The sequence below is a fragment of the Phalacrocorax carbo genome, chromosome 2, assembly GCF_963921805.1.
Source record: "Phalacrocorax carbo chromosome 2, bPhaCar2.1, whole genome shotgun sequence".
NCBI lineage: Eukaryota > Metazoa > Chordata > Aves > Suliformes > Phalacrocoracidae > Phalacrocorax > Phalacrocorax carbo.
Window position 1 is genome coordinate 22,183,231 of NC_087514.1, and position 13,769 is coordinate 22,196,999.

Consider the following 13,769-nt stretch of genomic DNA (forward strand, 5'->3'; position numbering starts at 1 on the left):
CTTAGGTTGAAATCATATCCTGTTTTGTAACTACAATATTGTCATTAATGTTTTCAGCTCCATGTTATAGCTTTCTACTCAACCTTTTTCCAGGTTCTGCAAGGTAAAAGCATTGAGCTAGAGTATAATCAGTACTTAAGCGAGTTCAGTGTCTCTTCTTAGGCATATTCTACTATATTGGCCACCACCTATGGGGCACAGTCATTCGATTTAGGGAGAAAAAGTCTAGTAGTTCACTTTTACAAGTTTCAAAGTCAAGGCCAAGGTTCATACTAAGTATTTGCCATACTAACATTATGAACAATGTATATGTGTGTGAGTGTATAATATATATAAAAATGCATATATATTTAAAATATGTAACAGAATAAGATTGTATCATATGAGATCCATTCTTTTTGTTTATAAACATTTTCTAAAACTTAATCACTGGCAGCACATAACATTTTGCTTTCCTTTTACTCTGCCAGCAAATTTGTTGACTTAAACACTCCTCAGGAGTGCTTATAACATTTATCACTCTTGTTGGTTTCATTTTTCCTTCATTTTTTTTTTAAAAAACCTTAGCATTTGTGAAATTTTTAAAATGCTGATGATACATTTAAAGAAAGTTATTTTAAGGTAGAGTATTTTTAATGCTTTATAAGATACTAAAATAGCAAAAAAGTGAACAGAGTTGTGATATGACTTGACGTATCACAGTAGATTATTTGCAGCAAGGGAAATGCAGGCTAGATATGAGGACTTCTATCAGTTTGTGTGGTTAAGCCGGAACTTTGAAAATACTTGATTGGACAAGGCCCTGAACAACCCAATCAAACTTCAGTTAGCCTTGCTTTGAGCAGATGATTTGATTAGGTGACCTCCAGAGATCCCTTCCAATCTGAATTGTTCTGTTGTAAGGCAAGACAGAGCCTGCTTCTTCTGGGAAAGTCTGTATTTCAGTAAGTTCATCATGCTGTCTTTCCTGTTTCTTTTTTAAAATCCTAAGTGTAGTGTTATTTGGATTTAGTATATTTGTTTATTGTAGTTCCTGAATTACTGCTGTGTAGGAACATTTGAATTGCATATTTTTTTTGAATTTTTTGAGGATTGACCACAGTAGTTTGTTTTATAGCCAATTTTAGAAATTGTGGTGATTTTTAAATGATACAGCAGTATTTGACTCAGTTAAGTCGTTATAGAGCTGAAATAGCTTGCTTCCCAGGTATGCTTCAGTGTTTAACATGGTTGGAACTTTAGTAAATGAATCCCTCAAAAAAATGTTCTTGATGTTACAAGTGTGGTAGTAGCCTGTAGACCATATTTCCTTGAATAAAAGGGTGTCTCAACCTTTTTTTCAGAATTAAAGACAACCAAAAACACACACACACACAAAAAACCAACACAGAAATACCCAACCAAAAATCCCCACACTTCCATGTTTTCTGGACCACTACTTGGATCCTCAACTTTTAAAGCATAATTTGTATGTTTTAAGTACGTGTTTCTGCATTTGCTGCACTCCCCTCTTACTTGCTGGAGGAGAGGCAGGAGCAAACAGTAGGAAGAGGTGAGGGGAGAGGTTTCTCTCTTCAGTTGGTAGTAATAGGTAATCTTCAACTGTCAGCCTCTCTCTTACCGTAGATCCTTTGGTACAAAGTAGGAACCTACAAAAACAGGTCTGACTGCTTTACAAGAGAAAACTTGAGGAGGTAACTGGTATTGCAGGACAAAATGTTTCTGTATATTGAATGATATAGAGGAGAGAGACAGTATTTTTCTGACTTACTTTAGCACCTCAGAAGCCAGATTTTTAAACCACTGTAAATGAGCATTGTTTTATTGCTTGGATTAAAGTTATTTGAGTGAAAGCAGCAAATAAATATGCGACACAAACCATGAAGTGTTAAATTCTAAAAATATAATATTTTTATAATTTCTTTTCTCTCAGGAAAATCTGATGAACCAAATTGTGATTGTGACCAGTTTCATTGTGCAAATGGGAAGTGTATTCCAGAAAGTTGGAAATGTAATAATATGGATGAATGTGGAGACAACTCTGATGAAGAAATCTGTGCCAAAGCTAATCTTCCAACAGCTTCTTCCTTTCAACCTTGTGCCTGCAATCAGTTCCAGTGTCTTTCTCGCTTCACCAAGCTTTACACTTGCCTTCCAGAGTCTTTAAAATGTGACGGTAACATTGATTGTCTTGACTTAGGAGACGAAATAGACTGTGATGTGCCAACATGTGGGCAGTGGTTAAAATACTTTTATGGTACTTTTAGTTCTCCCAACTATCCTGACTTCTATCCACCTGGAAGCAACTGCACCTGGCTGATAGACACTGGTGACCATCGCAAAGTAATTTTGCGTTTCACTGATTTTAAACTTGATGGTACAGGTTATGGAGACTATGTCAAAATATATGATGGATTAGAGGAGAATCCACGGAGGCTGTTGCGGGTACTAACAGCATTTGACTCTCATGCTCCCCTCACAGTTGTTTCCTCCTCAGGACAGATAAGAGTGCATTTTTGTGCTGACAAAGTGAATGCTGCAAGGGGATTCAATGCCACCTATCAAGTAGATGGCTTCTGTTTGCCGTGGGAAATTCCATGCGGTGGAAATTGGGGTTGCTACACAGAGCAGCAACGCTGCGATGGCTACTGGCACTGTCCAAATGGAAGGGATGAAACCAACTGCACCATGTGCCAAAGAGATGAGTTCCCCTGCTCTCGAAATGGTGTTTGCTACCCTCGTTCAGATCGCTGCAACTACCAGAATCATTGTCCTAATGGTTCAGATGAAAAAAATTGCTTTTTCTGTCAGCCAGGAAATTTTCATTGTAAAAATAACCGGTGTGTGTTTGAGAGCTGGGTTTGTGATTCTCAAGATGACTGTGGTGATGGCAGTGATGAAGAGAATTGCCCAGTCATTGTGCCCACTAGAGTAATAACTGCAGCTGTCATTGGGAGTCTTATCTGCGGATTGCTGCTTGTCATTGCACTGGGATGTACTTGTAAATTGTACTCACTCAGGATGTTTGAGCGAAGGTAAGTGGAACAGGTGGCCTCAAGAACTTAAATTTTTAAAATATTTTCATATCTTTTATTGTTATACTTGAAACATTTTTACTGACATACAGTTATTTTTGCATGTGATTTCTAAGGCATTGTTCCCTCTTCTTCCTTAACAGTAAAAAGAGATTAGTTAAAGAATCATAGAATATCTATCTCAAGTTGGAAGGGACTCATAAGGATCACCAAGTCTAGTTCCCTGCTCCTTGCAGGGCTACCTAAAACTAAACTGAATGGCCAAGAGCATAGTCCAGATGCTCCTTGAACTCTGAGAGGCTTGGTGCCGTGACCGCATTCCTGGGGGGCCTGTTCCAGTGACTGACCACCCTTTCAGTGAATAAAAGGGAACAGAAGTATTCTGATCACTTAATTATTGAGAGTTAAGCTTTCAGATGTTGTTACCAAAATGAAAGTGTGGAAAAGTTGCATTTCTGCAATTAAATATCTCAATTCTGTATTTAACAGCATATTTCTTTTATTGTAGACTATCTCATACCAGGATTACACATTTTCAACTTTTGTAAAATAATATAGCATCTCTCATGGTGCCTTTTATATTTAGCCCATGGGTTTTTTGTGGGGTTGGTTTGTTTTTGTTTGTTTGGGCTTTGGGGTGGGTGGTTTGTTTTTTTTTTTATTTTGTTGTTGTTGAATTTATTGTCGGGTTGGTTTTATTATTCTTGTCTCAGCTGGACAGACCCATAGGAATGACTGTAAGGACTTAGTTATATTTTTTGTCAATTAAATTTCAGCTAAATTAGTAAAACTTCATCTGCTGAAATTTATTTCAGATTACAACAGTCTGATGAAGATTTACTCTTATATATATACACATCATAGTCTTATGTATTATGAAATTTCTTTTCTCTTTGAAAGATCATTTGAAACTCATTTGTCAAGGGTTGAGGCTGAACTGTTAAGAAGAGAAGCTCCTCCATCCTATGGACAGTTAATTGCCCAGGGCTTAATTCCACCAGTTGAAGATTTTCCTGTTTGTTCACCAAATCAGGTAAGATTCCTAAGTAGCAGGCGGACCACTTAAATTTTAAGGAGACTGAAATAAATATATTTTAACTTTCATCTGCATTTTTTTGTTCTATAGAATTTCCTTTTCTTCCTTCCAGGCCAATACATACCTAAGGATTAGCCATTGGACAAAATCACAATACAGTGGCAACACAGTTTTCTTTGCAGGCTTTTTTCCTTGATAATGAGTGCCAGTAATGCACACTATAGAACCCTTCTTGCATAAAAACTAGATCTACCAATCTATTGCATGTTCTGTATTGATGTTATATAAGTTAAGACTGCAAGGTAGCACTTCAAAATTTGGGAAAGAAGAATTGAGGCTTCTAATGCAAAATGGTAGTTCATATCCCCTGTGTATATGTGTTTAGGTATGATCATGCCCACTATGCATAGAAAAGATGAGGGCAAAAGCTAGGCTGTAATACCATTTAAAATCAACAGGAATGAGTAACAAAGTAAAAGCTGGTAAATGGCAGTTAAGTGTCTAGCCATCTTGATTCTCAGATGGGTCATTAGCACAGTTCTTACTTGGCTGATGAATGAACTTCTGTCAAAACAACTTTTTCATTCAGAGAAAATGGGCTTTCAGTTGTAATGCTATTTTGTGAAATAGAGGAAAAGTCTCGGTGGAAGAATCCTGCTGTGGTGCTGTATTAGAGTTGGCATTAACTTGTGTTATGTGTTGCAGCTTAATAAAAAAAATTTACTGTTAGATAATATTGCTGAGCATATAAAAAAATAGTTAAAGCCATAAGAAGGGGAATTGTTTTGGGTTTTTTTTTTATTTTGAACAGAATGGATTTCATTAAACTTGGCCATAGATCTCCCTTACTTTCATGCATGCATGTTCACAAGCAGCAGCCGAGATCTGTCACAAAGGATCCTGCAGAGGAAAGAGGAATATCAGTTGCAATTTGCATGAGAGTCTTTGAAAGCATATCAGAAAGAAGACATTGCGAAGATTTTTCAGTAGCTAAATTGGCACTAAACTTATTGATAAGCTTATTAATGAATGCCTACAATGAACACAGTAGACTCCCTCATTCTTGTTGGATGGGTTATCGTGGTTATAATAAAGACCAGTATGTTCCTTTTTAAAAACAATTCGGTACTTTTACAAATTTGGCTTGCTGTCCTCTTTTTTCCGAAATTAAGCTTCAACAGTTTGTGATGCAGCTATGCTCACAAGCCTCCTGAGGTAGGGTTAGCTCAAGAAAGTCCATTAAAACAGTGCAGTTGTCACACCCAGATGTGTAAGTCCTCTAGTACAAGTAACTTGGAACAAAACGATGTTTCCTGCATATCCCTACCCTGTATGGGACACTTCGGGTTTTGTGCACGTGAACATGTTTAGGAACCATTATGATTTTCAGACAAACTTGGCTTGACCAGAGCTGTTTTTCATCATGAAACCCCACAAAGGTGGCCTAAAGGTCTTGGTTCTTACTAAAATGAAATCTCCTGATAAAGAGGACAATTCTGGAAAAACCAGACATGTAGTAGCTGCAGGTTGGTACTGGAGCTTTTAAAAAGCTGTGCAGTTACTGAAATTTTATTTGATCTTTAGTTTTACTTAAATTGAACTAACCACTGTTGCTTTGGATATATTTTAAATTATTTTCAGAACTAAAATATAATGGAATTTGAAAGACTTACTGAAAGTGCGTATTTTTGTAATGACACGTAACAGAATGTAGTTGCTTCATAGTCTTTCTACGTAACCATGATTTCACACTCAGTAAAAATACTGATGCATGTACGATAGTTGTGAGCAGTAAAAGAGTGTTAGTGAACTCCCGTTATGAAGACCAATATTTCAGATAAGACTTGAGGCTTTGAAAACTTAAGTCACTATACTGGGAAATTAACTAGCATAAAAATATGGAATAGTAAAGAGCAGGCCATCACCTTCAAAAAATAATGAAAAAGTTATTCTAGAGCATTGATGCTTCCGTAATAAAAAATGTCACTTTTATCTAATCAATGTGGTTGCACTGTTTAAAAAAATTTGTTTTTCAGACGGGAGAACATCAGTAAGAGCAAAAGCCTTAGAGGCAATATAAATTGAATTCTATAAATTATAAAGCTCAAATTAAATTTTTAGTACGGTTAAGTGTGGGGGGAGGGAGCCAGTATTAAGTCAGGACATGCTCAGCTTGCTTTGTTTTGAGCAATATACATCTTAAGATGGCAAATCTATGTAGGACTGAAGATACCTAGTTGAGGTTTCCTCAAAGTTAGTGGTCTCAAGCTAAAGGAATCGTGGTGGTTCTGACTTGTATGTAACGCTTTCTGCCTAAAACTGATGCATGCCTTCAGAGCTGAATATCATTCTATGAACTATTGGAAGGGAAGAGGTAGGTTGTGCATGAAGTTTTGTTTGAATGCTGTGCTGTGGCAGCTGAAGGATTGTGGAAGGGAGCTGCAGGTGGCAACACGAGAACACTGAAGTTCATTGTTTGTACACAAAGTGAAATATATGCATATATAGTATGTGTTTAATTGGGGGAAAAAGGGCTATTCTGACGAATAGTCTATATTTTTGCCATAATCTTCCTTAAAAGATGCAAATATGTACTTTATCCTGTAATTAAACACATCAGTGAATATTTTCAGAATCGTGGGCATCTGGCATATAGTCTACCCTAGTATTTGAGAGTTGACCTACTTAGCTGAGGCACTGTTTTCTGTGAGTTTGAATAAGGGACCCCCAAGTCAAAGGGCACCTGTACTCTAAAATCCACAGTGACTACTTTATCTTGTTGTTAAGATTGTTTGTAGCATCTTGCATACCTACTGTACTGGGTCTGCACTTGGTCAGTGGATGTACTTTTCTGTAATCAGTGTTCCATATCCAGGTTATAGTGCCTTGGCTTTCATTTTGTCTTTATTTTTAGAGGTCCTTGATATGGGCAGAAATGTACCTCATATACTTCATGGCTCTTTTATTCCCTTTTTCTTCCATATGTATTTCTGCTTAATTTTCCTCTTCATAATGTCTCTTTTCCTTAAGAGAATCTAGACTTTTTTCATGCCTGCTTTGTTTTTAAAATAGTCTGTTGCCACATACACCAGATCCTTAATATTAAAAATGCAACATTTTTTAATATTTAAGACTCTACATTTAATTTTGTAGTTAAATGCCATTTTGCACAACAGTTTTCGTTCTTTTGTTAGAACAATGCTAACATACTGCCAACGCTTGATTGTTGCTTGTCTTCTCATTTAGGCTTCAGTTCTGGAAAACCTGAGACTGGCAGTACGATCTCAGCTTGGATTTACCTCAATCAGACTTCCTATTGCTGGCAGATCAAGTAACATTTGGAATCGCATTTTTAATTTTGCAAGGTCACGTCATTCTGGATCATTGGCATTGGTCTCAGCGGATGGAGATGATGTTGCCAGCCAAAGTACTAGTAGAGAAGCTGAAAGAAGTAATACTCACAGAAGTCTGTTTTCAGTCGAATCTGATGATACAGACACAGAAAATGAAAGAAGAGACACAGGAGGAGCAGTTGGTGGTGTTGCTGCCACCTTGCCTCAGAAAGTCCCACCTGCAACGGCAGTCGAAGCAACAGTTGGAGCATGTGGGAGTTCCTCTGCTCAGAGCAGCAGTAGCAGTAACACGGATAGTGGAAGAGAAGTGACGAGTGTAGAGCCCCCAAGCACGAGTCCCGCACGTCACCAGCTCACTAGTGCTCTAAGTCGTATGACTCAAGGCTTACGCTGGGTACGCTTTACTTTAGGGAGATCAAGCTCAGTGAATCAGAACCAAAGTCCTTTGAGACAGCTTGATAATGGGGTAAGTGGAAGAGAAGAGGATGATGATGTTGAAATGTTAATTCCAGTCTCTGATGTAGCATCAGACTTTGACATGAATGACTGTTCAAGACCTCTACTTGATCTCAGCTCAGATCAAGGACCAGGGCTTAGACAGCCTTACAGTGCAACACATCACGGTGTAAGGTCATGCAGTCGAGATGGCCCTTGTGAGAGCTGTGGCATCGTACACACTGCCCAGATACCCGACACTTGCTTAGAAGCAACAGTGAAAAATGAAACTAGTGATGATGAGGCATTATTACTCTGCTAGGTACGGATTGTTTAGGAAAGATTGTGTACAAGTTGGAGCAATATCTGTCATTGTTTTGTACTTCACAGTCGAAACTAGTTTTTAGTTTTAAAAACCCAGGACAACGTTATGTTAAAACTATTTTAGCCTGTGTGGTTGATTAAACATTTCTTATACTGGATGGCGTTACAGAACTATTAGAGTGAACATTTTAATAGCTCTTAATGCACGATGTGTGTATCCAGTATAATCTGATTACTCTTTAAACTGAAGTTATCCCAGTTAGTTTCCAATTTAGTTTATCCTGGTACTGTAGTTCAAACCAGAAACATGGCTGCTCAAGAGTTACTGGCTGCCTGTTTAACCCCATATTAACAGGTGAATTTGTACAGAATTGTTTTCCTTTAGGAATTGACTCTGTTGTATTATTGCCAACATACTTGTAACAATATACTAAATACTGGTAAGGATTGTTAATGTAAAATATGTACTTTTCTTTGAGTTTATACAACACTTTGTCTAAATATTCTTGAATTTCATCATAATGTGAACTTATTTAAAGGGAGGAGAAACTTTCTCCAGGAGCATTCGTTTTCTTTCACAAGTACAAAATGCAATGATTTATTGAATTATAGATATAATAGGTAAACTGATGGCAAAAGCTTTTATAGCACTGACTTTCCTAAACCGCAATCTAATATGGTACAGCCAAACAGTATGTAAAATCCCCAGTCGTTAGTCTTTTCAATTTGAAGTAAAAAAGGGCCGAAGATATTACAATGTGTGTTCTTTAAATAATCCAATATGTACAAATACACTACAGAGTAAGTTCCAACTGGTAATAGATCTTTCCCTAATACTGTAGGGTATAAAGCTTGTTTGGACTCAAGGGATTTGCACTAAAATCATATTAAGGTCTCTAATGAGCTTAGTGCACAAGCACTATCACTTTAAGTACTATTATTGTCTAATATTGCAAATGCTATATATTTCCATGGCTCTTTTCTTGGGGTGTTGCATTTTTGTTGCAATTGAATTTGCTTTACTAATTCCCTATTTATTCGTTGTATTTAAAAACTGGTTTACTTGGTTGCAGACTGGTTGTTTTGTTGGATTTTTTTTTTTTAAAAAGTCCCTTTTAGTGTATTTTTTAATGATATTACATGTTGGAGCAAAACAGATCAGTGGGAAAAAAAAAACTCATAACTTCCAATTTTGTGATAAACAGGTTAATATGTGGCTACTAGTGTGACAAGAATCCTACACCTTTTAAAAACAAAAATGTCAACTACTGTTTTATTTATTCTTTGCCAGTCTGTTTTTAGTAGGCTTAAAGATCCAGTATGAAATGTATTTGTGTGTGATTGTATGCTATTTATTAAATTTTAAATACTTTGTTGAATGTCATTTTAAAGCATGTTTAAAGTCTTGTGCATTTCTGTCGTGTTATGCTGTCAGGCAGAACTGACTAAAATGTTTTAATATGTATCAAAATTAAATTGAATTTTTGTTACGTTTTGGAGGTACTTTTAAAGATAAATCCAAGGTCTGTCTGGCTTTTTATTTTATTTTTTTTAATCCTCATCTCTGAAGTACAAATCACATGCAGAAGAAACAAATAATTGAATGGATTCCAAAGTTTATATATCTTCTCCCTCTTCTCTTCATTCACAGACACTGGGATGAGAAAAACAAACAATTTTACCATCTGGCTGATTTTATTCATGAGAATTAGCAGGTAAATTCTGAGTTCAGGACACAGTTATGTAGATTTGTGCTTTTGAGGAACCTTATGTGCAATACAGTTGTAAAAGATTTTAGTATAATGACCCATGTGGTTTCAAGTTTCAGAACAAATCACATCACACTGGTACCAGATCAGGTACAGATTGGCCCATAATTACACATACTCAAGTAAAAGTCATCAATGGCCATTTTTATTCACATTGAATAATATCTAAATCTGTGGGTAATCTTTAGTCTGATTTCAGTGGCATTGCTTATAGAGCAGGCAACTTTGCAATACGAACATGGTAACGCACCCTGAAATACATGTGAACAGTATGTCCTGGTATAAAATACTGGGTTTTTAAACCTTCCTAACTAATTGTCATTAGAAAGTGGTTATGGAAATGTTTGTCCCCAAGGCAGATAGATATATTTTGAAGAAAGACTCTTCACAGAATACCTTTGGTGTTAAACACACAGAGCGACCTAAATTTGTTCCATTAGATGCCCCGAATAGCATGTACCTATGGACTCCATACTGCAGATGTAAAAAGGACACGATGTTTAATTTGTTTTAAAGGAGAAATGCTACACATTTAACTGAGAAGTTGTATTTGACTGAGAATTTGGAAAATTGTAAATAAAATTCCTATTTGTATGAGGCTAACTTGTTGCAGTGATTTTTTTTTCTTAGTGATTTAAAGGGAGTGATCAGTTTTTCTTTTGATTAATGTATTAGTGATTGGTTTTGGGGGGGTTTTGTTTGGTTTGTTTTTACTGAGACTCCTATAAGTCATATTACTTAGCTCTCCAGAATAAAAAGTTCAAATTAGTGTTTTGTTTAAATAATTCTTGATTTAGCTGCGCTAAATGCTAGGGCATTTTGAACAAAAGTCAGAATGATTCACTGTGGAATTATTTTCTGTAATAGATCACTTTCATCTGAAAGCTTTGAAGAATGCAGTTTATTGTGAGGCAAGTTTTCTCATGTAAAGCTTTCTAAACATGGAAGGAGTTAGTCCTTGTTTCTTCTCACATATCGGACTTCTCTTGTTTGATTTGCATTGAAGCTGACTGAGCTTCCAATGCTGAAAGGGCTTGTTTTGTTTCCAAAGTAAAGTCAGTTTCCAGTACAAGTTCAAGAATTATTGCTGATAACTCTTCTTTCAAAACAGGTTCCTGGAGCGGATGCTGGAATCAGTTACAGCACCTGGTGTTCCATTTCCTAGCCAAATGCCAAAGCAAGAACTTTTCGCAAAGCTTGGGTTCAGTCTAGGGAAATCACAGTTCAAGTTTAGGACACAAGTACTTTTTCAGTGAGTCTTTACATTAAATACTCACTGTAGATCAAGGTTAATCATAGCTTTTCCTATTGGGATGAGTTTTTGCTTCCTTTCTGGAAAGTGAATATTTACTGGCCTGTTTCATTCTCCAGCAGCTATTCGACTGCTGCAGTTGTCCTGAGAAAGTACTGCACATTTCCCATATATCTTAAGTCAACAGCTTTAATCTTCCTGTAGTTGTGATGAGGCTTTTTGCAGGGTGTGTTCTGTTGGTTTGCAGGGGCTTTTTTTGGCTGTATCTTCTTCCTCACCTGTGGGTTTCTGAAAACAAGTAGTTGGTAACTGAACTCCTGCAGGACATCAGTTCAGTTGCCCAAAATGGGGCATGTTCTGAAAGGACAAGGGAGAAGACTGTCTTGTCCCTTTGTCAAGTCACTGGAAGTGTGGAGGGGTAAGCAGATCAATAATTAGAACTCTTTCCTTCTATGCTCTTTTGGGATTTGACTACTGTAGTTAGCTTTCCCTAATCAAAGTAAATTAAAGTCCATAATTATTGGACTTGATATCAAGAGGTTTTATGGCACAACATTCCTTTCATGTCATATAGTCCAGTTGAGGGTTCTATTCACATCCAGTGCCACGCTATGGACTATCTGGTGGATAGTAACCTAGGGGAAGACAATGTAGTATCCACTAAATTGAAGTATTATCTAACAATTCTGTTAGGCAAAACTTCCGCCATCACTGGTGGAGGAAATGAGAGAAGTAGCTTTATAAGCAATGTAGGTTAGTGATTCTTAGCCGTGCTTTGGGAAAGGGTGTTTGGGGAAAGCCAGCATTAACAAAATGTAGTTAATCTTTGTGAATATCCAGGCACAAATTAATGTTTGTAATATTTTCCCACAGACACACAAATCTAGCAGAAGCCTGTAGCTTTCAGAATTAGTTCCTCCTTGTGACCAAGTTGCATCATATTACCAAAATACCAAAGAAAAGATACCATCTGAAATACTTCACTTGCGTTCAGCTTGAAAGATTAGTCCATGTTACAGTCACCCTGTATGCCGCTTGTGCAGGAAGGAAAAGGATGGAACACAGGAGGCAAAAAAATTAAGATTAAAAGATGAGTCGCTGTATTTTGAACTTGAATGACGGGAGAGTTGTAATAAAATGGACTAGAAACTCTAAAGGAATATAATTATAATCTGTTACATTGCACAAAGGATTTTTTTTCTTTTAAGATAAGCAATTGTAGGAGACACCCCCCACCCACCCCCAAAAAAAAGGTCAGAATGGGTAGGGCATGTCAAATCAGGAATGCGTAAGAGAAGGAAAAGAGGGATTATAGTTCAGGGTGCACTTCCTAACAATAATGATTTCTTATGCAACATGTAAAGGACAAAGGAATACACTTGTTTTAACTAATAAGGAAAAGACCCCTGACATGAGGATGCATTGTAGACGCTAACGGCCAGGTGTCTGAATCCAGAGCAGCAATCTCAGGTTTTGTCACAGCGTTGTTGACTTGTGATGTTACAGAGGTAAGGTAGCATAGCATTTGTATCTTTGCAACCAAATAGTCCTGCATCTAAAGGTATGCCGACAGAAACACAGACATAACTTTTAGCTGCTTCTTCAGGTGTAGAAAATTGAGCAAGAACAACTGGTAAAATGTATTGTTTTAAATCTGTCATCTTTCCTATGGTCAGTTAAGAAGGATCTTCGACAACTACAGTTAGAGGAAGTGATTCTGGTGCACCAGAGGACAAATAAAGGCAGGAGCAATACACAGGATAGCGAGGAAGGCTCTAAACACGGATCTTATTTCTGCAGTGGTATGGCATGGAAGAGAGGTGTTCGGTTTTGCTTTCTCTTACCTGGTATGTTCGGCAGCAGTTATAATTCTGACCTCACGCTCCTTCAAAAGAGAGATGTTGAGTTTGAGAATTGGCCAAAACAATATAAATAATATTTTGCAGTGTTCTAGATAATGTATTAGTAAAAATAACAGTTTCCAAAGAAAGCTAATCTCTGTTCTTTTGTGGTTATGTTTCTTGGAGTTTGGAAAAATCCCTCCTATGAACTGGCTTTCTTTGGCTGAGATTATCCACCAGGAAGCAACTGACAGATCTGATTAGTCTTTTTTTTCCCAGAACATCCTGAGACCTAGAACTTCAATGCCTGAGTTGAACTGCTTTTGTGGTTTCACAGATTTCTAGAAGGTGGCCATTTTACTGGACACTTGTTAAGCCGCTAAGGGAAATGAATAGTGAAAAAAAGCATAGTATTAGGGTTTCTTAGATGCTTTTCTGCTGGGTTCCTTGTCTTCCTTTTCTCTTCCTTGGTTGTGCTGTCTGTGATGCATCATTTGTGTTGAGCAAGTTCAAGGAGCAAGAGGCACTTAACCTTATGAAAATGAGGGAGAACAGTGACTACCTATTGTTGCTTTAAAAAGTAGGTGGTCTTCAGCCCATGCGACAGCTTTGGCTGCCTGCCTTTGTGTCACAGGGGTGAGGCCCAAGGCGGGGTGCTAACGGGCTGCATCACCACCTCCAATGTATTTGGGGAAAGACTGACACTAGGAGCTTGGATGTGGCC

The 13,769-nt window shown here is 37.2% G+C and overlaps 1 protein-coding gene across 2 annotated transcripts in view; it reads left to right on the forward strand.

Moving 5' to 3' along the window:
• Nucleotides 1–10,555, forward strand: part of LRP12 (LDL receptor related protein 12) — a 54,817-nt gene extending 44,262 nt beyond the window's left edge. The window contains exons 5-8 of one of the 2 annotated variants that reach the window (XM_064442250.1): nucleotides 1,934–3,035; nucleotides 3,936–4,068; nucleotides 7,318–7,890; nucleotides 9,835–10,555. In XM_064442250.1, coding sequence (XP_064298320.1) covers nucleotides 1,934–3,035; nucleotides 3,936–4,068; nucleotides 7,318–7,890; nucleotides 9,835–9,846 — 1,820 coding nt within the window. In that variant the 3' untranslated portion in view covers nucleotides 9,847–10,555. Of the gene's footprint in view, nucleotides 1–1,933; nucleotides 3,036–3,935; nucleotides 4,069–7,317 lie in introns of both variants that reach the window. The other variant, XM_064442249.1, reaches the window with a different exon arrangement.
• The last annotated feature ends 3,214 nt before the right edge of the window (nucleotides 10,556–13,769 follow it).